This window comes from Macrobrachium nipponense, chromosome 31, assembly GCF_015104395.2.
Source record: "Macrobrachium nipponense isolate FS-2020 chromosome 31, ASM1510439v2, whole genome shotgun sequence".
Classification (NCBI taxonomy): domain Eukaryota; kingdom Metazoa; phylum Arthropoda; class Malacostraca; order Decapoda; family Palaemonidae; genus Macrobrachium; species Macrobrachium nipponense.
In genome coordinates this window covers 22407786-22432829 of record NC_061093.1, presented here as the reverse complement: position 1 = coordinate 22432829, position 25044 = coordinate 22407786, and the positions used below count along the sequence as shown (strand labels likewise).

Genomic DNA, 25044 nt, shown 5'->3' with positions numbered 1-25044 from the left:
GGTACCACTGTACGTATATGCTTTTCTTGAACTAAAAGGTGGAGCTAAAGATTAAGTCTCGGTACTAACCAAAGCATTAGCAATGGTAATGCCTAGATTGAGTATGGATAACTACAGATGAAGGAACTGGAGAACAAGGAGAAATGACACGTTGATTACCTGACCTAACTAACTGCTTTTGAAACCTATCTGCTTCCCTTCACTTCCTATACTAACAAACATAAGCAGAAAGTCCTTCGAAAATCCCTACTTCCTCACATACGTGTATTCTCAAGATCAAACTTTTATACCTTTGCATAAAGCATAAACAGTTTGTTATCTCTTAAAAAAAATGACATTGTTATGATACAATAAAGTTTCATACATACTTACCTGGCAGATATATACAATTGAAGACCCACCCAACCTCCCCGCAGGAGACAGGTGGAAGAGAGAATCTGATTAGAAAACGGGAATAGTTCCTAGTCCTGCCACCCAGAGCAGGGCGGTAGATCACCTGACCTACCTGTAGCGAGTGCCGCGAAATTTGAATTTCTGTCGGGAACGACGGAGTCAATAGCTATGTATATATCTGACAGGTAAGTTGAATGTATGAAAATCAATATCTTGCTCTAACAAAGTAATCATTCCTACATTAACCTGATGTTCTTAACCTTCATTCCAATGGAGGTATCCCCGGAAAACGGAAAAATAAATGTACCTATCATGATAACAGCAAACAGCCATGAAACACCAACAAGCTTCAATATACAGAGGTGGCAAGGAGATTATGTCAAGAGCTAAACCTTTCAAAACACATCTGGTGGGGAACAGATGTACTAAACAGTCATCCAGGCTGCCATTCAATCTTTTGTTTGAATGCCAACTCGCCTATTGGCAGTGAGATATAAGCTATCTTTAACAGTAGTATGTAAGATTCATCCCAAATAAAATTATTCTGTTGCAAACTGTACTTGGTAATAAAACAAAAATTTCTAAGTCTATTTCCTTAATATACTAAAAGTAATTTCACAAAAAATCCTTTATAAGGACAACAAATTAGCACCTACATCACAAATCACTGCAGTGTCATCATCATCATCCCCTGTGAGATCAACTGTGATGCGTGTGGCAGACTTCAGCACTTTCACGACTTCAATGTCAGGTGAGGACGACCTTGATGCAAACTTTTCATCTTCAATTATGATATCAGAACCTGATTCCCCTTCATCCTCCTAATTGGAAAAGGAAAGAGAACAAGAAAATACTAAAGCATAAGCATAGCACATATAATTTCTTGGACATAACCGTCTGCATGAATTCCTGTTACGTCTGCATGAATTCCTATCTGTAGATATACCAAACATATGAATAAATAATACTATACTAAATTAGCTGTCTTTCTTTCTTTCTTTCAACAGCTTCACAGAAAAGCTACATTCCTTTCTAATACCAGAAGTTTTTCTATCAACATCTGTATCAACAGAAGTTTTTCTATCAACATCTCTATCAACAGAAGTTTTTCTATCAACAGGGTAAAAGTTTGCTATTCCAAAAATTCTGCCTAAACATGTTTCATTCATGTCAGCAGTTATAAAAACACTTGAATACAAGTGTATACGTAGTGACTTATAAAATATAACCCACTTATGTAATACCTTCCAGTATGTTTACAATGGAAAAAAAATGAGACAGAATATTCATACTGTATATCAGAGTATTACTTAGGTACATATTGACTAAAATGACGCTAGTACTTTTAGTCTCCATTCGTCAACCTTGACCAATCTTTTTCTTTCAAAATAAATAACTAAATTTTACCAAAAAATAACACTGCCCTTACTTCAACCTTGAATACTCATCATTTATGTCATACATCAGCTTCACATACTTGTGCTACATATTCACATAAATAGTTTACATCTCCAGAAATATCTTCCATTTGTGACGTCTGCCTTTAAAAGTTAAAAAGCCTGATTTCAATAACTGATGAGTCCCTTCTATGGTACACATCCCCCGCGAATATGGGGGGACCACTGTACATAGGGGAAACATCGGGAATTCACAAGTAGAGTTAAGTACTGGGCCCAAATATCAAAATATGCACTGAAAAAAATACCAAATTATAAATACAATCAACGGCGATAAAATATTCTCTCGTGTACTGTTGTGTTAATCAAATTTAGAATTAACTAAAAATTATAATAAAAATAGTAAATTAGGCAAAGCAAAAACATTTCCCATGTAGTACATGTGTATGCACGCACTCATTCCATGACATTGTGAACTTCTTGGAGTTCTAGTTTCATATTTTTATGTTTGTGATACAGTTATTCATATTTCATTGATGGATATGTACAGTACTGAGAGAGAGAGAGAGAGAGAGAGAGAGAGAGAGAGAGAGAGAGAGAGAGAGAGAGAGAGAGAGAGAGTTTACATCGGTAAAACAAACCGGGAAACAGCCGTTTTGTGATTTCGAGGAATTTTAGCCTAACAAAGTTGTTAGTTTACCCTTTGTATACCCATTTTACTATTTCCATGTACAAAATCAAAAGTAATAATTTCATTAATAGTACATGTGTTACTTTTTGCAACTCAGACATTAATTTCCTCATTCTTTCAGTAGTAGGCTAAATCAGCAGATTACAAATGGGTGGACAATTGCTTTTGTACACATATTATGATGATAACACATCAATAGCATAATATAGTATTAATGGATTCTGTAAGTGAAATAACATTTTATCATATTATTTTTTTTTTTCTGTTTACTTTTACTTTTAATATTTATGAAAAGTAGTCAATCATTGTAACATGTACATACACACTCACTCACGCATTCCCATAGCATCATGAATTTATTGGAGTTTTAGTTTCATATTTTTGTTTATGTCAGTAATTCATATTAAAGGAGTGTACAGTACGACTGAGAGAGAGAGAGAGAGAGAGAGATGAGAGAGAGAGAGAGAGAGAGAGAGAGAGAGAGAGAGAGAGAGAGAGAGAGTCGTCCAGTTTCCTATTTACAGTACAACCGGGAAACAGTACCTAATATTTAAATATAACATTGGAAAAATACGTTTGATATTTTGCTGTGTGTACATTAATATAGTACTAATAGCTGAAAATATTTATTTTATCATAAAAATTTTATTTAGTCATGAATAAATTAACATGGAAATACAGTACAGACCCCTGAAATCGCGAGTCCACGAATCGTGTGACTGCGAATAGCAGGGGACGACTGTACAGTAATAGGCGAATATTCCTCTACAAAAAAAAAAAATCAGCGAATTAGTGAATTTCCCATGATATACTTGGGGATGCATTCCACAGAAAAATCCATGACTAACTGAAGCTGTGAGTGCTGAACTGCAATATAACGGGGTCCACTAATGCTTCAATAATGGCAATCAAACTAAATACAGGTATAGTAAATGTCAATGAAAGATACAGAACTCCATCAGTATACTATCTAAAAGCAATACTTAAAAGATTCTAGTATACAGTGGTCCCCCCATATTCACAGGGATATGTATCAGATCCCGCCCCCTGGCAAATTTTTAGAATCAACGAATAGTTGGAACCCATATTAAAAAGCTGAAAACAGCCTATTTTGGTAGGTATAACTCAAGAAAAACCCACTAAAAATGTTTATACCTGGTTTTTTTATTAGTTTTATTGCAAAAAGTGCATTTTATGATGAAATTGATTTTTAAAAAATCAGGAATTTCTGGATATTTCACATAGAAAAATACCGCAAATAGGCAAATTTTCTGTGAATAATGGGTAGATATGGTCCAGAGAGAAATCTGTGAATCCGTGAGTCCCGAATCGGGAGAGCGCAAATACGGGGGGCCCACTTTACAATACTTACCACCTTAACAGCAATGTTCTCAACCTTAACAGCAATGTTCTCTTCAGGACTTGGAGAAGGAGAATCTTTCCCAACATCCATTGCTTCATCAGGATTTGGGAGATTTGCAAGTGAAATGCTTCAGCCATTGTCACAGGAGTTAAGAGGAAGGGCGTAAACTTAGAAGATCCTACCTCAGGAATATGGAAGAGCAATACCATTGACACAAAAAGTTTCTTCTGCACACGCATACACTGCCAAAAAGGTGGGAATTATTCATATTATTGTCAATAAAGTAGGAATTATGCACTACTGCAACTCAACAATCTTTGAGGTTCCAACATTCACCCTTAAGGATTCAGTGACAATGGTTCAATGTAATCTAGAGTAAATAACATATTAGAGAAATGGATCAACTATGGAAAATACAGGACCATACAATTTTTAAACTATACATTATTCCTGGTTAAGTAGGTATACAGAAACATTATGAATCTAAAAAATAAATTTCATACAAATTTGTCTTAAAATACTCACAATAAACTAAATACAAAACCACAGAATACTGAGTTAATAGTATCATAATTGCTCTTACCAGTTCAACTGTAGTTCCACTGCATATTAGTCTCTGCTACTCTCCTACCAGTCTGCATGCTGGTACCCTTTCATGCATGAATATTTGTACAGGAAACTGTAAGGAAAAAAATTCAGCGTTGAGTCACTTTCTCTGAAGGATAGCTAGAAAATAATACACACAACACTAGGCCCAATCTCTATTAATCATCGACATAATTATTGCAATATGTTCTACATACAAAATAAAACAAAACCTTGGCCAGCTGGATACCCACTAAGGGCACTCACTGGCTGGGAGAGGTGTATATAAAGCACAAAGATCAAAATTTACATACAAAATAAACAATAAAGCTAATTGCCAATTTTTACCTTCCCAGGAAAATATTCTTGTTTCTTCAAAATAGTAATTTCCTTGGTCTTTTTATGTATCCATTCCTTTACTTCTTAACTAATTTCAACAATTCAAAAAAAATATATATATATATATATATATATATTATATATATATATATATATATATTATATATATATATACAGGCAGTCCCCGGGTTACGACGGGGGTTCCGTTCTTGAGACGCGTCGTAAGCCGAAAATCGTCGTAAGCCGGAACGACGCTTGAAATATGTCTTAAACTAATAAAAAGTTATAAAAACCTTACTTGTAATCCTTTGGTTACACTACATGTTGTTTTTTTCCTGTAGTTTGATGTACAAACCTGGAGTTTATTTTCATAAAGAATGCTGGTTCTTGAAGGTAAAACTATTGTAATCCTCTGGTGACACTACATTCTTGAAGTTTTATGTACAACCTGGAGTATTTTGCAAAATCTTGAGGGCTACAAAGAACAGCTGATTACTATTTACGTATCATATAGACTAATTAAAGTAAATGTATCTTTAAATAGGCTTATATATTAGTATCAACAAACATTTCCTGCCATGAGTCAGAGGCCGTTTAATGAAACGAACACTTCTCTGTCCTATCTGTTCAGAAAATAAACGTTACGTCAATCCCCGAGACCATTGTTGCCAAAGCGTTTCTCTCTCTCCTCTCTCTCTCTCTCTCTCTCTCTCTCTCTCTCTCTCTCTCTCTCTCTCTCTCTCTCTCTGATCAAATTACATTGGAAACTTGACATACGGATTGCCCTAATATACGAATGTTTTTGAGATACAACAGAAAATTTGCGAAAATACAAGCTTTGATATACAACGAAATATTTGAGATACGATTTTGCGATGAGTGTTAGTTGTATAGGCGACCGATAAATGGCGTTCAGTCTGTTTGTTTGTTGGTGCTGCATGTTAACAACGTCGTTGTTTAGTTCGTTGTATTTGGCGCCTATTTTTCGTGTTATTTTGTCTATTTTATTATTAACCATGGGTCTCAAAGCTAAAAGACAAAGCAGGTGATAAGAAAAAACCCAGAAAATGATTTCGATGGAAGCAAAACATGAAATTATAGCAAAGCATGAACGTGGCGTTCGTATCGTCGATTTGGCAAACGAGTATGGTCGAAATCCTTCTACAATATCCACGATCATCAGCAAGAAGGAAGCTATAAAAACCCCCGAGACCATTGTTGCCAAAGCGTCTCTCTCTCTCTCTCTCTCTCTCTCCTCTCTCTCTCTCTCTCTCTCTCTCTCTGATCAAATTACGTACTGGATAATGTCTCTCTTTGGATACTTCGATTTTGCCAAATATTGAGGGCTACAAGAACAGTTGATTACATATTTACGTATCATATAGACTAATTAAAGTAAACGTATTTTAAATTTAAATAGGCTTATATTATTAGTATCAACAAAACATTTACTGGCATGAGTCAGAGAGGCCGTTTAATGAAACGAACACTTCTCTGTCCCTTAACTCGGAGCGTCGGAAGACGCCTCTCTCTCTCTCTCTCTCTCTCTCTCTCTCTCTCTCTGATCAAATTACTGGATAATGTCTCTCTTTGGATACTTGGAATTTGCGTTGTAATCTAACCGAAAACTTAGTTTTGTTATTATTACTGGAAACAAGCAATGATTTTTTCATTATTTGCGCTTTTGGACTGTTATATGTAAACTAGTATGTATTCATTTCGCTCGGAAACTAGTTCCGCATATGAGGCGTCACTAAAAACATAGAAAAATACAAACATAAAAAGTGTCGAAAATCATCATAATCTCAAAATTTTTTGTTGTAATCTAACCACAAACTTATTTTTATTAATATACTGTGCTAAACTATAAAGGATTTTTTATCATAGTATGCGTTTTTTAAAAGCGTCGTTACTCGGAGCGTCGGAAGCGTCAGCGTCGTAACCTCGGAACAAGCGTCGTAACCCAGGACGGATTTTTCCATTGAATATTTAAGAAAAAGCGTCGTAACCTCGGACGTCGTAAGCCGGAACCGTCGTAACCCGGGGACCGCCTGTATATATATATATATATATATAATATATATATATATATATATATATATACAATTTCTTGGTAAAATAAAGGGTTTCTATACTAGAAAAAAACACTTTGCTGTAAGCCATGGAATTCAATGACCACAGGCTAGATTTGCATCAAATCTTACCTTTAACAAAAATATAACTTGATTACCTTCACAACTAAAACTAGGTACAGTATGGTTAATTAAAATAACCAATATTGACATTAAGTAAATAAATTTATATGAAATAATGCCTTACACTGAAGGAACTGTTATCACTGTGGTGCCACCATGGTAAAAACAAATGGGGTAAGGGAGGGGGGGGATGGGGGGGGATTGGAAATTTCAAACCTTGTTAGATAAGCTGACTCTGTACATTTTCCAAGACCACAGACAAAACCATAATGAATTCTAAATAACATAAATTGAACAACAACAAAAGGGGAATCAAGGAGTTAGCCTGTAACCAACACCCATGCATAAGATCCTCCTTTATGCAATTAATCTGTTTTAAAATATATAGATACATTCCTTTACCCAGACAATCCTGTAAATTGTCATTATCTTCTAACTAATTGGAAACCTCTGTTTTACCAGTGAACAGTCAAAGATAATAAGTAGTACAGCCACTTCAAGCAATTCAGTTTTCTGCAGTTCCCCTTTCATGTAAAGTGAATAAATTATTAACTCAAATTCTCATAAGGAGAATTACGCTGTACAACGAATCAAGTAATTTAATTACATTTATGCACTTACAGTATTTGTATACTGTACAGCCTAATACCCCATAAAATTGATGAGGACCATTCAATGACACCACATTTAGCCATCGATACAGTGTACTACGCTAACTACTTGACTAAAATAGCTGTGAGAATATTTTCTAGGTTTTACCTGGGAACTGTCAAGTTTTACCCAAATGGTATGGGAATGCCTCATTGGCCCAAAAGACTACTAATAATTAAGGTCTATCTGATAAAAACCAAGCAGCTCTAGTGTGTCACAGCAGCAGGTCAGGGAGATGGGCCATTATATACTATTAATAGCACCATTTTCTCAAAATTCCTACAATTCACATTACTCTGTACTGTGATCAAGTTCAGTTTTAATTTTATGGTAATTTATAATTCATTTTTTACAGAAAACTCATCAAATACTGGGATGTGTGTTTTCCTATCCCCACTTACGAGTAAATGATCTTCAGGGATGAAAGAACCTATTGCTTCTGACACTTACCCATTTACATAATAACAATTTAAAAATATATATAAGATTACAATCCATTCTACAATATCTACCATCTTTCCATTTCTTGGAATTATGAGATTTTGAAGCCACCAGGCAATGTGGTAATATTTGAGAAAATTCCTAAAATAGATACATACAATACAGTTTTAAGACAGCCCCAATAGATAACAATTTGCTCATTAATGCCATTGAAAATTTTTAAATCTGGTCTATTTTCCTTCCCCATTCTCTATCTTTGTGTTCTTTGCAAAAACCTTACCTTTCTTGTGCAGCAGACCCCTTTTGTTAAAATTACTCATGTGGCAGACCCCTTATTATGATAATTTCCCTATTGGGTTTAATAGGTGTTTTCAGGGTGTAATATATACCTAGCCTAGTGCTAAAATTGCTACTGAAGTATTTATTAATGGCTTATCTTCAAATTAAATGTTTACATTCGTCTTTAGGTAATTAACTTTCACAACATCATTAATTTTGCCATTTTGCATACAAATTTAACTGAACTTAACACTGCACTAGGCCAAATGTTTTCTGGATATTCCAGATTGTACTACCTACTACGTATTAGGACAAGTTGGCAAATAATTTTGGTGGATAATTAAAGGATTCCTGGTATACCTTACTTTGAAAAAACAAGGTGCCACTGCACCCTAGGTTAGGTTAGGTTAGACATCATCCCTTTTTTTGCTGACATTAAGAGGGAGGACCCATGGTTTACTACCTAGTTAGGTATGGTTAAGGATGCATCATTTTTTTTTTCACTAAACTTTGTGAAAATTCCACCAGCTGGGTTTCCCAACCAGACGAAAAAATGTATCACCCCATGACCTAATAAAGACCCCGTGAAGAATTTCAATCACGAAATGGACCTGGCCTATCCTCCAAGTACCCAAAATAAGCTCCTCCCTGGGTTGAACGTATCCTAGGTTAACTGATAACCATTTAATAATCATTTGCCCTAAGGCAATAGGTTACCCTATTTCCGGTTTAAGAAAAATGATTGAGTTTCCACCGTTTCCAAATACAGCCTGGTCATTCATACCACCTTGATACGGGATATACTTTGCAATAGAATGTATTCGTGAACAACAAAGCCTAAATACAATCGCTAATTATCTGGTATCAAAGGTTGGGTCAGCACTACCAGGAAAAATGTGACTCACTGATACAGAACGGCCATAAATTCATCTGCCAAGAGCCTGATAAAAAAAAAGAAAGTAAAATTAACCAACAAGGTACCAACAATAACTTTGTGCCACGAAGAAGGGCGTACTGCAGCCTCACATCTGCAATTTATCACGAACACAGCAGCAGCAGCCTTTAAAGCGATCGAGGTTCCAGACACGATCGAAAGGGGTACGTCCTCCTTCACCTGGCACAAGGTAAACACTGTGGCCCGAGTCTTGTTCGCAGCCGCAGCAAACTCCACTCCACTCTCTAGGTCAGCCTTGACTAAATAAGCACTGAGCTACATATAACAGAGTAGATTCTCCTGCAACTGACGTCCCTGTACGGACTGCAATCCGCCATCTTCAAAGGAAAGGCACAGCGTACTGCCAAAAGTTTATTTCAAATGGCACGGCAAGTCATAAGGCGACGTCATTCATTTCACGATTCTTGATATACTGAGAAGAATTTCATTAAATTTAAGAGTGTACTGTGCCTACAAAAATAAAGGGATTGGTGACTTTTCATTTAAACATGTTTACCATCATTGTTGTTCAGAAAAATATGGCTATAATTAAGAGAAACAAGTTTATTACGTTACTGGTTTATGAGAAGTAAAATAAAAATCAGTGTTCGCGTACTGTAGATATAACATCAGGCAACACAGCGGGAGGTGGAAAGCTATTTTCTTTCTGGACCATTTCGGTTAAAATCAAAACCAACCGACCATCCTCAATATTTTAAAACAATACTGCAATCATTATAAATTAGAAATCCCCCGGTATATACTAGCCATCTTCTTTTCAAAACGTATTGGTAGCTACCTATAGTCTTCCGTGGCCTTTAGTATTCCTCACAGTTTTGCATATAATCATTATTAATTTTCCTCGCTTATTTTTATCGTCGTCGGTGACCCTGGTAGTTGTTACGCCAGATAACTCACAATCAATCAATCAATCAATCATTATTATTATTTAAATTAGAGGCAGGTCGCTCCAAAAGTTAAATGTCCCACTCTCTCCCAAAGGGCATGGGCGTGGCTGACAGTGATAGTATAACACCCATGACCCCGTTATAACAGGTATTGATCACGGCGAGAAATGACCGTAGACAGTAAGAATTTAGACATAAAAGTGCATAATACAATCACAATATTACGCTTTAAGATTATTCAAATGTCTCCACATCACGAGGGTACATGACCCATGAATTTTGCCTTGGGTGGCCTGTATGAGACCAGATTCGACGCCCCACCTCGTGAATCATCAACAGCCCAAACCTTTGCGTCCTTATAAAATGGTGAAATGTTGGGGCCACGTTGAAGACAAGAGCTATTGGTTTGGTGAGTTCACGATGACAAAGCAATGCTCATTTCGCTCATTTCATAATAGCACAAGTGTGGTGGAATAGAGTTGAATATAGAATTTAGGACAAAGAGATCATTCAGCGCTGAATGGAAATTGACAGTAAAAAGAAAAATCTGAAAGTGTAACAGGAGAAAACCTCAAAGCAGTTGCACTATGAATCAAGTGTTTAGGAGATGGGTGGAAAGGTAGATGAAGGGAACATGAAAGGAAGTATAGTAAAGGGAACGAAAGTGGGTCGCATCTAGGGCCGAAGGTACGCTGCATAGAACCTTAAGTAATGCCTACAGTGCATTGCATGATGTCCACTGACGGCACTATCCCCCTACGGAAAAGTGTGTGGTGGAGTCATAAGCAGGGGTGGATCAAATACAATTGTATTTGTATTTGAATTGTATTTAAATACAATTTTAATGTATTTTATTTGTATTTTAGCATCCAGAGAAAAAGTATTTTGTATTTGTATTTGTATCATAGCACCCAGAAAAAAAGTATTTTGTATTTGTATTTATATTTGATATTTCGAGTCAAAATCATTTGAGGAGAGAGAGAGAGAGAGAGAGAGAGAGAAGTCAACAACCATGGTTTACGAAACTATGACGGGTCATTTACACGTCGCGTACACGGAAAGTAAACCAATCTACTGCTTAAACTTGGCTAATGCACTACAGTCTTCTATCAAAAGAGGTTGCCAATCCGCTTTCTTGAGAAGACTGACGTCATTGCCGCAGCTGTCATGGACCCCACCCCAGGTTTAAGCTGGCATGGCTGCCATGTGAGGAAATAAAAAAGGAAAGATTTCGAAGATTGTGGACCTAATTATTTTCAGAGTCAACTCAGTCATCTTTGAAGAACACAATTCTAGAGAGGGAGCCTTTCATCACCATAAGCACTAATCAAGACAAGGCTGACATGGGTGCAAAACGCCCTCGTCTTTTTGCCTACATGCCACCAGCTGGGAAAATAAATGTAAGTGCATCAACAAGCGACACTACAGTGGTATCTAGAAGGTGTTCTGGCTTTTGACGTGAACCCACTGAGGTACTGGCGTGAAACAAGAGCTTCGGCATTCTGAAGCCTTTTGCAATAAATATTCTAGGTGCTGTGCCACGTCGGCACCATCTGAAAGAGTCTTTAGTAAGGCCGGTAATTTTTACACTCCCTGAGCGAGCAAACTTGCCCAGGAAACCTTCCGGGCATTAATGATATTAAATGCATTATGTATATAGAATGCAGATATAACTTATGTGAAAAAATGTTATTTAGTTTTGCAAATTTTCAGGATGATTTTTTTTATTAGTAGCTTTGAATCTGAAATAAAGAGTACTTGTATTTTTCATTTTTGTATTTTCTGAAAACCAGTAGTTTATTTTTATTTGTATTTTTTTTAGATTTAGGAAGAAAGTATTTTGTTTTTTGTATTTGTATTTCTAGATTTCAGGAATAAAAGTATTTTGTATTTTGGTATTTTTGGAATCCAAACGAAAGTATTTGTATTTGTATTTCAATTGTAAAAATATTCAGCATTTGATCCAACCCTGGATAAGCTTAGACCATACTTATATGCTGCCATCGTCTCCTTCCTTCAGTATTGGAAATTAAATAATTGAATTCGTTATATTATTCCCTGTTCCGCATTAACAAAAGTGGGTAATTTAAAATTAAGTAAAATTTGTACTTGTAATCACATTTTGCACGATTACCATGAAGCATACCTGCAGTTTAATTGGTGTTCACAGTAAGACCCTAAATGAAACTAAAACAAAACGCTTTGATCAAATATATAAACTTTTTATAAAATAAACCATAACAGAGACGGGAATACTTAGAACAATAATATTTTGCAACTACTTAATTTTCTTATTGGGACGGAATATAGCCAAAGCCAAGCGCTTGGGATCTATTGAGGTCGTTTTTCAGCCCCCAATTTTCTTATTTAACGCGTTCACATAAAGGCCTTTGCCCTTTGTTCATGTAAGGTTTAAATGAATAGAAGATTGTTAAAGTACAGCCTGGGTATGTTACCTATAGCAAATTATTAATTTCTTTAATGTTGCGTGTTTCCTGTTAAACTATATAAACAAAACTGGACATTCAAGCGTTTATCATGAGAAAAAAACTTCATCAAACTGAAATTTAGAATAAAATACGGTATTTATAGTATTTATAAGAGAGAAAGAGAGGGAGAGTTCAACTAATGTTTACCTTCTCTCATTCATATCCACATTTTCTACGATAAACGCTCGGGAGAAGTATCTCATTTTCTATTGCATTTTTCTTATACTTCATATCATCTCATTAATTTTCTCCATTTCCTTTCCTACGATAAAGCTTGGATGTATGTAAACAGATGTGTTTCAATCCTTCGAAATGTCCTAAGAACATCACCAAACAAGAGAAAGTGCGGGGTGGGAACTCGAAACGAACGAAGATACATTCCAACACGGCAGTTCGTTGCGAAAGTCTGACAAGGGAAATGCCATTTTCGTCCGAATGCGAACGTTCATCTTTCGTTCACTCCTGATAGGGTTCCGGATCTCGTTTTGCACTTGGATTGTTGCTTGCACTCAAGCCTACAATTAATAACGTAGTGAACGTTGCTGGATATATCTTAAGAATTTAGCCCCTTTGTGAGAAGATCAAACAGTGAATGTGGATTTGCAGTGTGATCAATAAATCTGAAATGATTTAATAAATGGGGGTCTGCGAGCGTCATGGAAGTTTGGTGCGGGACCTGGATAATCGTAAACAAGTAAATATAAATTAATAATAATAATAATAATAATAATAATAATATAAAATAATCAATAATAATAATAATAATAGTAAAATTCACTCGTGTGTGTGTGGTTGAGGGGGTCGGGGAGGGGGGGGGTGGCATGAAGACTTTGTTTATTTCATCATTTATGTTTTATATTCTTAAAATAAAAATAAAGTGACCTAAACACTCTCTATCCCCCCATCACTAGGACCAGACTTCCTTTTTTTTAACACTCCTGTTATATATTTCCCCATTCCTATTTTTAGTTTTATGTGACACACACCCACCACACACACACACACAACACACAACCACACATATATAATATATATATATATATATATAATATATATATATATATATAATATATATATATATATATATTAGGGAAGCTGTACGAAAAGAACGAAAATATCGTGTTATAGACAGACCTACCTCTATTCATCCATTGCTTAATCACAACCCTTATCTGCCTAATCTTGAGATGCTTTGCAAAAGCTCGTCATCTGTAATTCGGTAATAAAGTGATGTCAAGTGTTAAAAAATACGGATTAACAAATCATACATATATGGCAAAAAGGCCTGAACCGTTTAGTAATCAATCAGTAGCGTCATTTCAGAATTTCTCGGGGGTGCTTACACCGCACCCCCTGCCTTCACTAGTGTTACGGCTCGCTTCGCTCGATACCCCACTCATACCCTAAGTTCTAATCCTTTTGGCCCCGCCCCAAAAAACTCTGAAATGACCAAAGTCTTTGGAAATGACGCTGCGGATTGATTACTAAACGGTACAGGCTTTATTGTCATATATGTATGATTTGTTTAACGGTTTTTTTTAACACTGACATCACTTTATTACCGAATTACAGATGACGAGCTTTTGCAAAGCCTCTCAAGATAGGTAGATAAGGGTTGTGATAAAGCAATGGTTGTATAAAGGTAGGTCTGTCTATAATACGATATTTTCGTTCTTTTCGTACAGCTTTCCCTCTCTCTTTCCGTGTAGTTACAAAACAAGTGCCAATGTTAGCATTTGCCACATATGCAACAGACCTGGTTAGAAACCAAACCAAACCAAATGAACAACGCACGGAGATCAAAAGGTTCTGGGAATTGTGATGTCGTCGAGTTGACGTCCTCCTTGCCCAAGCGAGTATTGCAAGAGGAAGAGGACAATTGGGGTTTCCGTGAATTAGCGCTGAAGAAAATGACTGAAATTGCACGACACACTCGAATGATTCTTTTGCTGCTGTGATGATGATCGTGCAATCTGCTGAAAGATGGTATGGTTTGACGTAACTCGCTTACTACCGTCATAAATGTAATAGTACTAATGTATCTGATCAACAGGATACAGCTATCCGCTCTTACATCAATTAATATCTGAAACAATGAGATAAGTTTATGAACAAATCATAGTTTATTTAAACAAACCATTTGCATATACTAATGAAGACATATGCCCACATTTCTGCTTTGTTTGAAACAATGTGAATAAAATAGCGTCAGACCCAAAGTACCTGGTCAGACCTATAACGGTAATTTTGAATGTCAAAATTTATACTTTCCAGACTATTTTGATGCGTGGAAAAATCAAAGATATTCACGACAATTAATTAAGCGAAGGCAAGGAAGACTTTGATTATTGTAAAATACACAATAAAATGAAGATGAGCTATTAGAGTTTTTAACAATTCGCCGTGGTACAACTTCGGGATAAGAAACTACACGTTACCGAGTTATTAGGCCCAACATTTGAAAATCATATAACAATCTTGGGCACAACTGTGGTTCAAGGGGGAGGAATTATCCTTCATTGACGGACGATTCAAGTTAACCAACAGGATTTTATTTAGCGCATGAAACAAATATGAAATGCACACTATGAAGGAAACAGCATTCCCCTGGGTAGCAGACTAGCCTGGTCTTCCGGTGCTACTTCTCATTGTTTCCCACTAAACACGCAAGCTTCTCTCTCTCTCTCTCTCGTCTCTCCTCTCTCTCTCTCTCTCTCTCTCTCTCTCTCTCTCTCTCTTTTTTTGCTATGTACCAACAAATGTCTTTACAATGCACTTTGCACACGGGTATGTGAAGAGACTACTTGTCTCAGCTCGCGAAACAGTTCCATGGAAATCATGTCCTCTGTCAACCGTTACCAAAGTTCCGTAACAAATAACGGACATCATAAAAAAAAAAAAAACTGCCGTAATAACTTATGCCGTTCATACACAACCGCAACGATGAGTACCTAGAAGTCAAAGGTCCCGGTTTACGTTCTTCTTTCGTATTCCCTAAAACCAAGCGGGACCTCATTGTGGAAAACAAACGCAGTAGGAGAATGTTAGGTTCTCGTCGGTTCCACAATGCAAGTGACGGGTGGTGGTGCAAAAACAGCTTAATCCACTTCGTTTTCCAAAGTACTTAATGACATTTTCCTTACATTTCAAATTTAGCACTATTTTGGTAAGCTTTAATTATCTAGGTTCGTTATTAACTTGCTTTATGTAGCCTATTTCTAGTGTGAGCATTTCGTGGCACCATATTTTCAGAATGAAAAAATCTACACTTTGCATATATTATTGCAATACTGCCATCATTCGTACAAAAATAGCATTGCACATTTCATTTACACAAATATTTCTAACACAATGATCAGGTACTGCTGAGCGCTTGATCACGGCTAATGCTGTACTTTTAATCAAATATTTAATATCTTGATTTCGTGCAATACATTCTTTACAGATCCTGACAAAGCAAAGCATCACATACTTGCAAAATATAAGGTACCAAAATTTGTCCTTTACCCCAATGTTTATACAGTGATATATCACACCGGTATAACCATGTGATGAAGGTTCTCAAGAGCGTTTAAAGAAATGATGGAAGAAAGAAAAATGTGAGTGATAAAAAAAAACTAAAGGGAAAGGGATAAAAAAGTATGAGTGATAATGAAATATATAAAGAGGATTTAGGTGAAGATGCACTAGGATGCAAGGAACGAAAACTAAATGGGTAGTACACGAGGAAAACATGAAGACGAGGAAAACTTGAAGAATGGGGTCAAAGACAAGCAGGAAGTGCTTGCTGATGTAGTAAGAGGGTAGCTACAGAGAGGCCAGGAGCAGGGATGATGATAATTGCGAGATAATGAAGAAAATAGGGTAAAAAGCATAAAGAAAATTAAAAGGTGGGGTATGAAGACAGTTATGGAGCAGTAGAGTAGCCCCCGTTATGGTCTCAGTTACTAAATGACAGATCTAAGAAAAACTAGCAAAACGAGAGAGAGAGAGAGAGAGAGAGAGAGAGAGAGAGAGAGAGAATCATAGGAAAAAGGGCAAAAGATTAACAGGAGGACACAAACAGATAATCCATCCAGTCACAAAAAGATTAACCTTAGAGAAACCATTAAATGAGAGAGAGATGGCAAACCGACTAAGGGGAAAATAGATACCGTACCTATTAAATTACAAATTGGAGAGTCGCATAACGTGATCGTGAAACCAGGACCTACGTGAAACAGCAAGCTCATCTCATTACGTGTTTATCCGTCTACTCTCGCTGATACTTGCCCTTAATTGGTAATTCAATAGTCAGTTCGTTTGTGACTCGTGAGGTTAAGTCATCATTGACGCTTTTAGAAGTTTTGTATTACCGAACGACCGTGACAGTCAATAGTAAATACATGTGGGCTACTGATTTTCTTTCCCGACAGTGTTTGCTGTTGTCCTCGGATCATAAAAGAAGAGCAAAGGAGCAATAAAACAATGAAGAAGATTGCAAAGCAAAAGAAAATTAACTCTTTTTTTTTACCAGCAGCCTTTTTACCAGCAGCCAAAATGTAAGTCAAATTCTAATTTTCTGTACCACGTTAATTGTATGGGCATTTTCCACTCACTGTTCTCCAATTTCACCAGTTAACTCCATCTGATAAAAAAATCTAAATATGGACTGTTGTTTTCTCGGTGAATTAAAAATGTGGGGAACGAGGTGGAGAAGCAGCTTGGCCCACGAAAGAGACCATTCACTGCCATTGCTGCTTTTAAAGCATGTATACACAAGTGTCTAATGTTAGGCAGCTTCTGCAGTTGTTTAGCTACTGTACACGAGACGACCAGCTATGTTTGTTTGTTTGTATGGTGTTTTTAAGTTGCATGGAACCAGTGGATATTCAGCAACGGGACCAACGGCTTTACGTGACTTCCGAACCACGTCAAGAGTGAACTTCTATCACCAGAAATACGCGTCTCTCACCGACCAGCTGTGTGGAACGCTCATTCTCAACACTAAAGGCGCTGTCACACTAGCAAAATTTCCGTCGACTTTTTCTGAGTTTGTCGTCGACTTTCCAAAGAGGTCGACGTCATTCGTACTCTAGTTGTCACACACGTTCTTCTTCATACCGTGGTTTGTCGTCGCAAAACGTAACAAACCATCTGAGCTCTGACTTTCCGGAAATGACAAAACAACTATACTCGGTTTTTTTCCATCTGTCCAGCCGCCTGTGGTGTTTGTGTATGGTAACACTGCGTGCGGGGCTTTAGATAGTCATATTCAGCTTACATTCAACAATAATAACAATATCCTATTTCGAATGTTAACGGTGTAATTAGCATACATTAAATTATTAAAACACTTTTCAGTTGCAAATGTACACCCAAATCCTCCTTTTTTATTTACCTAAAATTTACTCATAGCGTAACTATTTAAAGCCCGGGAAAGCAGTGTTACCATGTGAAACAAAACACCCACAGGGCGATGGACAGATGAAAAAAAAACAGTTATAGTGGGTCGTGCTTGCACGTGTTTAATGATACTGCATAAGAATTAAAAAAACAAAAAAAAAAAGTCTTTGGGTCCGGTCCTGGTTAAAAAAAGACGTGAAAAGTTTTATTTAAAAAAAACAAGCTAGGGCCTTTAGCCTAGATAGGCTGTTCGTAACCTTGTTTACACAAACCAGTCAGACTATTATAAATTAAGCTAGAGAAACTGCAAAAAATTTTAAAGATTTTTGTTTATATATTTTGCTAATGGGCGAAGAAAATAAGATAATATAATAATAATAATAATAACTAATAATTGCGAACAGACCTAGGCTATATAACCCAATCTGATATCACCGATATAGCATGCTTATCTGTAATAAAAAGATTAGCAAATTTCAGGAAAAGTTTTCCCTGAGTCGCATGGTGCTCTCTTTGTAATTTTTAATTTTTCATCTAAGACCTTTTTCATAAAACTATCATGATAATGGTCCCATAAGCATCGTCTCTCCCCATATCTTTGACCATAAACTGTTCTGGCAGTCTTGTTCACTGTACCAAGAACTTCATCCTGCATCTGATGACTTGAAATGCGCGCTCTCCGAGATATAAACAAACAATAAAGTCGACGGTAGCGATGGGTTGAATTCGATCAGTACCGTTTTCAAAATTCGTGACGACCGACACCGAAAAGTCGTCGTCAAAACATGAAAAGTCGACGTCAAATTCAAAAGTCAACGGAAATTTCGCTAGTGTGACAGCGCCTTAAGGAGAATGAAAACGGGCATGAGATTTACAATGAGTGAGGAGGAACGGTTTGGAGGAGGTGGCACTTCTTATATGGACATTCATAATGATGTTACGATAGTTGTGAACATAATGATAGATGATTTTACTATAAAAAAAAAACTTTTTTTCCATCTGTCCATCCGCCTGTGGTGTATTTGTATGGTAACACTGCGTCCCGGGCTTTAGACGTTACATTCAGCTTACATTCAACGACTATAATATCCTATTTCGAATATTAACGGTGTAATTCGCATACAGTAAATTATTAAAACACTTTTCAGTTGCAAATGTACACCCAGATATCCTTTATTTACCTAAAACTTACACATAGCGTAACTATCTAAAGCCCGGGACGCAGTGTTACCATACAAAAAACCACAGGCGGATGGACAGATGGAAAAAAACAGAGTATGGGCATAATAATCACCGTCGTCTTCTGATTTCAGTGATGTCTCTTCATTGTTTTGTTATCAGTATTTTGCATACTGATTGTCCAGATTTGCCATTGTTCAGCTACTGTTTATATTCCACGTCTGTTGTAATCAGATACAGCATTATTTGCATGATGAATAAGGGGGCCAAATACAAAAGGAAAAAAATACTGTAGAATTTTTCTTTTTTGTTCCTTGTTCCGCTCAAAAACTGTGCTGGGTATTAAGTGCCTGTAATTTGAGATATGAAAGTGATGTGTAATGAGATGAATGAGATCTTTGATCTTGCAGGGAAATTGCAAAAACTATTATTATCATTATTATTATTCCACTAGATGAAGCACATAAATAGTGGTTCTTGGTCTTGGATATGTCAAAAATATTCATATGCATCAAAATACCTCTTTAAAAAAACACACACGGCTACTCTCTTCATATTCTTTTTCTTCCATCTTCCTTTCCACCCTCTCCTCAGAATTGTTTCATTGCACAACTGCGAGGTTTTCATTCTGTTAACCTTTATATCCCTTTTACTCTTAATTTCCCTTTCAGCGCTGAATGACCTCATAGGTATCAGCGCTTGGTCATAGGCCTAAAGTCTCTACAAGCACGGTGCTGTAAGGCTGATTAGTCAAGTGTGATTGAGCCTTTGACTAGGGTGTGTAAGATAATTATGCCAGGGTTAATAAGGAAATCCAGTAATGGGAAACAACTGCTCGATTGCTGGGGTGAAGGCAATTGAATTATGTGCAAAGGAACAACATTTCTTATCAAGCCAGGGTATGGTATCATTTTGATCATGAAAGCAAGACGAAGATAAAACACTCACAGGCCATTATAAAATATAAAAAGCACTATTTTGAAACCAAGAGAGGTCACCAAACAAAGTGAAAGAGGGAAGGATTAACTATCAAACTGAATTATATCTAAAATTTACTTCGTGAGAGAACTGAAAGAATAAAAATTGTCAGAAAAGGTGGAGCGGTAAAAGAGTGTTGGTAAAAATGGAGAACGATTGGGAGTAAGCAAGCCCCTTGCATTTGACTCTTTTGTGTTATAGTAGATTCACATCAACCTTACGACGATCCTGATTAGCTGTTGATAAGCCAATCACAGGGCTGGAAACTCTCAGTCTCTCTCGAGAGTTCACAGAGGCAGGATGTATGTTCCACCTCTCGTGAAGGATACTTTTGAAAGACGTATCCCTCAGGAGACGTGAACATACATCCTGCCTACGTGATCTCTCGAGAGAGACTGGGGGTTTCCAGCCCTGCGATTGGCTTATCAACGGCCAATCAGGAGCGTCTTAAGGCACGGGCCTTGACATCAGATGCACGGTTGATGTGAATCTACTATAGTATCTGCGGCATATAATGTCGGGAAAGTTTTGGGGTACTTGGAGACTAAACATGTATGGTTGTAGGTAAGCAAGGTTCTTTATATATGTACACTGATGCTCAAATCTCATGCGACATAATTCTTTTTGTATCGTCCAGATTCTCAGGCTCAACGTGACGTTGCCAAATAGTATTAAACTTTTTTTTCCTAATGTCATACATGTTGAAAAGTTGGCGAATTCACAGCTAGCACTATTTTCCTTATATTTATATACATATGATCCCCTTTATACATTAGTATAATTCGTAATCCGTGTGATTTGAACTGATTTTTTTTCCGCACTGCTTATTTTAAAGTACGGCATGATAAGGTTAGCGGTGACATCCCGCTTAACATGCTCCTCGGGCTGGTCAACGTAACTACCTCTGCAGCATTATAATAGTAGACTTAATAAGTTCAACAGTCATCATAACAACATTTTCAAAATAGGAATAGGAATTACAACAAGTTTTCTTCGAATGCTGAAGTTTTAGGCTGTGTTCAAGCTGCCTAGATGTTGCAAAATGATTTATAGCCATGAAAAAATAATCTAAGCCTTCTGATTATGTAATCTCTGTTGTTAATGAATCTATTTGTAGAGATTACCTGTTATTTGAGGAATAGAGGCAGGCTTATGATGACTTTGATTATATGGAGAGGATGGCTATTAATCGAAATATCATAAGTATTAATATCAAGGCGTATGGAACACTTGTTTTTCAGCTGGCTTAAAATATTATTTTCTTAAAAGTCCTTCTGTTCGCTTTTGTTGTATAATTTATACTTTCATAAGGTAACTTGAAGTGCAAGAATGTGTAGATAACCTTATATGCTTTCTGGCCAGAAATTGTTAATAGAGAGATGTGAATGCTAAGTGTAAAGTAATCTACCACACCTAGGCGTAGGAACAAAATCTAGGCTTTGACAAATGAATAATCGCATAGGCGAATATTGGCTAGAATGCCATAGTTCTAATAGTATTTAACAACAGATAATTATGTATGAAACTCCAAATATTCCTCTAACAAATATAAAATTAATGTTTTCAAGATAATTTCATTGTCGTTATTCTTTGTAGACCTGTTATACCAGGTGTTTGGTGTTGCACCGACACTGATGGTTGCGTCACACACGCTCCCCTCACACGTTGATATCAGTGGACGCATTCTACTTTTGCATATACATATTTACATTTTTTCAGCGTTGAGGTGTAAAAGCAGTCGAATAGGAATATTTCAAATTTTATGCTTGCTTTAGAGGCAATATTAATGTTAATGTTATGACAATTTTTTCGTTTTTATTTAACATCTGAACTCAGGTTTGATGACGACTTGGTCAAATGCATCAACGATGTGTGAACGAAAGTTTTAAAACTGTTCCGTAAGTTTTTTTTTTCTGAAATTGGCTACACGTGACTTTTTCTTTCAGTTTTGATATATATAACAGATTTCACTCTTATGAAACATATTATGGCCTTATCGTATGCCATAATAGTGTTTTTATACTGAAATAACAGATACATATGGAGCATGTTAGTTGTCAGTTACTGAATTTTGAACGAAATCCTATGCAGTCATGTAGCATGAGTTCTGAGGATATCTGTACGTATGTTATAAGAGATTGTACAAAATCTACTGTACTTAATTTTGTAATTTGGACCAAATACTCTTTTGTAAAATTCATATTATTTTGTAATGTGGCCAATAAAAATATCTATCTATCTATTAATACTGAGCCCTTTGGCCATGCAATACCACTGACACGCGCAAGCGCGTGTGAGTTTCCACATACACCCTACTCACTTAATTACTTTATGGTATTCACAATAGTCATTTATTTATTTATCTAATCATAGTTGCTAAAAATACTAGAAAGCATCACGGCAAATTTTAAATACCATTAATGATACCTACACAAAATAAACAAACAATATTAAAGGAAGTGTTGCTTATTTGTTGACACTCCTTGGCAAGACAAGTTGTTCATATATCACTGTTTTGTCATTATTTTCCTAAAGATACTCTGGGATACATGAGAGAGAGAGAGAGAGAGAGAGAGAGAGAGAGAGAGAGAGAGAGAGAGAGAGAGAGAGAGAGAGAGAGATTAAATCTACATAAAAGCAAACACGTACTGCGATGAGGTTGGCAATTTCTCTACCTCAAGAATAGCGCCACCAGCAAATCGGGCCCCCTCCCTCAAACAAATTCCATTAAGTAATCTTGCAATCCCATCTGGACCTCGGTTAACTAAAGAGGAAAACTAGAACAGAAAAGGATCCAGTGTACACCGCCTACTGAACATAATAAGCTGGCACTCTAGCCCGGTGCAACCACACCAAACATTTTTTATCTTAAGGATATACTACTGAGGCCTTACTCACCGACACCCAGCGGAGAGAGAGAGAGATACGGGGAGGGGGCGGGGGCGGCTGGGTTTACCAGCTTTCATAATACGGGAGTCCCAGACGTTTCCGTTTTGTATTCTTTAACGCAAAAAGCTAATTTTTCATACTCAACTGTAGTTTTAAAAGGTAGCCGTTGAACCTCCATTTGCAATTTACAAGTGGTTTAGCTGCCTTACTGCCTCATTTGGCGAACCATTACAAGGATAATTGCCCTTGCTTATTCTTCTGAATGCATAGGTAGATACGAACATTTTCATCTATTAATGTTCTTCCACTAGGCCTATATCTGTAACAAAAATATTTGGAGTACTTTGTCAAATAGCAATTACAGTTATATTTTTTACCCTTAATAATCTCTTGTTTCCTATCCTTGATCAGTTATTAGAGCCCTTTCACACTACGTCGCACGTAAATGTGACACGATGTCGCACCTACATGCGGCTAGCAGTCGACTATTATATCTAGACTTCCACTGTTCCTGGTGATCGGGTGCATTGGGTATTGAAATCATTTGAGGGATATAAATAGTGTTATTCCCATTGCTGAATAACCCACTGGTTCCATGCAACGAAAAAACATCATATAATAATAATCATAATCATAATAATAACATGATACCACACACATGGCTAATAGAATGCCTGAAAATATATGGGGCAGAGGAAAACACCATCAGCTTCCTCAAAAATACAATGCGCAACTGAAATACAATACTTTCAAGCTCTGGAATAAGACTAGCAGAGGTTAATATCAGGAGAGGGATCTTCCAGGGCGACTCACTGTCCCCACTACTCTTCGTAGTAGCCATGATTCCCATGACAAAAGTACTGCAGAATATGGATGCCGGGTACCAACTCAAGAAAAGAGGCAACAGAATCAACCATCTGATGTTCATGGACGACATCAAGCTGTATGGTAAGAGCATCAAGGAAATAGACACCCTAATCTAGACTGTAAGGATTGTATCTGGGGACATCAGGATGGAGTTTGGAATAGAAAAATGCGCCTTAGTCAACATAAAAAAAGGCAAAGTAACGAGAACTGAAGGGATAAAGCTACCAGATGGGAGCAACATCAAACACATAGATGAGACAGGATACAAATACCTGGGAATAATGGAAGGAGGGGATATAAAACACCAAGAGATGAAGGACACGATCAGGAAAGAATATATGCAGAGACTCAAGGCGATACTCAAGTCAAAACTCAACGCCGGAAATATGATAAAAGCCATAAACACATGGGCAGTGCCAGTAATCAGATACAGCGCAGGAATATTGGAATGGACGAAGGCAGAACTCCGCAGCATAGATCAGAAAACCAGGAAACATATGACAATACACAAAGCACTACACCCAAGAGCAAATACGGACAGGCTATACATAACACGAAAGGAAGGAGGGAGAGGACTACTAAGTATAGAGGACTGCGTCAACATCGAGAAAAGAGCAACTGGGGCAATATATGAAAAACCAGAGAAGGACGAGTGGCTAAAGAGTGCATGGGAAGAAGGACTAATAAAGTAGACTGAAGGACCCAGAAATATACACCACACAGGAGAATGACAGACAGAACAGAGGACTGGCACAAAAAACCAATGCAACGGACAATACATGAGACAGACTAAAGAACTAGCAGCGATGACACATGGCAATGGCTACAAAGGGGAGAGCTAAAGAAGGAAACTGAAGGAATGATAACAGCGGCACAAGATCAGGCCCTAAGAACCAGATATGTTCAAAGAACGATAGACGGAAATAACATCTCTCCCATATGTAGGAAGTGCAATACGAAAAATGAAACCATAAACCACATAGCAAGCGAATGCACGGCACTTGCACAGAACCAGTATAAAAAGAGGCATGATTCGGTGGCAAAAGCCCTCCACTGGAGCCTGTGCAAGAAACATCAGCTA

The 25044-nt window shown here is 36.9% G+C and overlaps 1 protein-coding gene and 1 long non-coding RNA gene across 3 annotated transcripts in view; both read right to left on the bottom strand.

Moving 5' to 3' along the window:
- The window catches only part of LOC135206480 (uncharacterized), a 31903-nt gene extending 27909 nt beyond the window's left edge, over positions 1-3994 (bottom strand). For both annotated transcript variants that reach the window (XM_064237857.1, XM_064237856.1), the window contains exons 1-2: positions 3854-3994; positions 1050-1214 (exon numbers count right to left, since the gene is read on the bottom strand). In XM_064237857.1, the coding sequence (XP_064093927.1) occupies positions 1050-1214; positions 3854-3934 (246 nt within the window). In that variant the 5' untranslated portion in view covers positions 3935-3994. The remainder of the gene's footprint in view (positions 1-1049; positions 1215-3853) is intronic.
- A 36-nt stretch (positions 3995-4030) lies between these two features.
- Positions 4031-9636, bottom strand: LOC135206479 (uncharacterized). The gene is made up of 3 exons (XR_010312749.1): positions 9320-9636; positions 4428-4523; positions 4031-4086 (listed from the first exon to the last, which is right to left on the bottom strand). It is a non-coding gene; the product is annotated as an uncharacterized LOC135206479 (long non-coding RNA).
- Positions 9637-25044: the final 15408 nt, after the last annotated feature.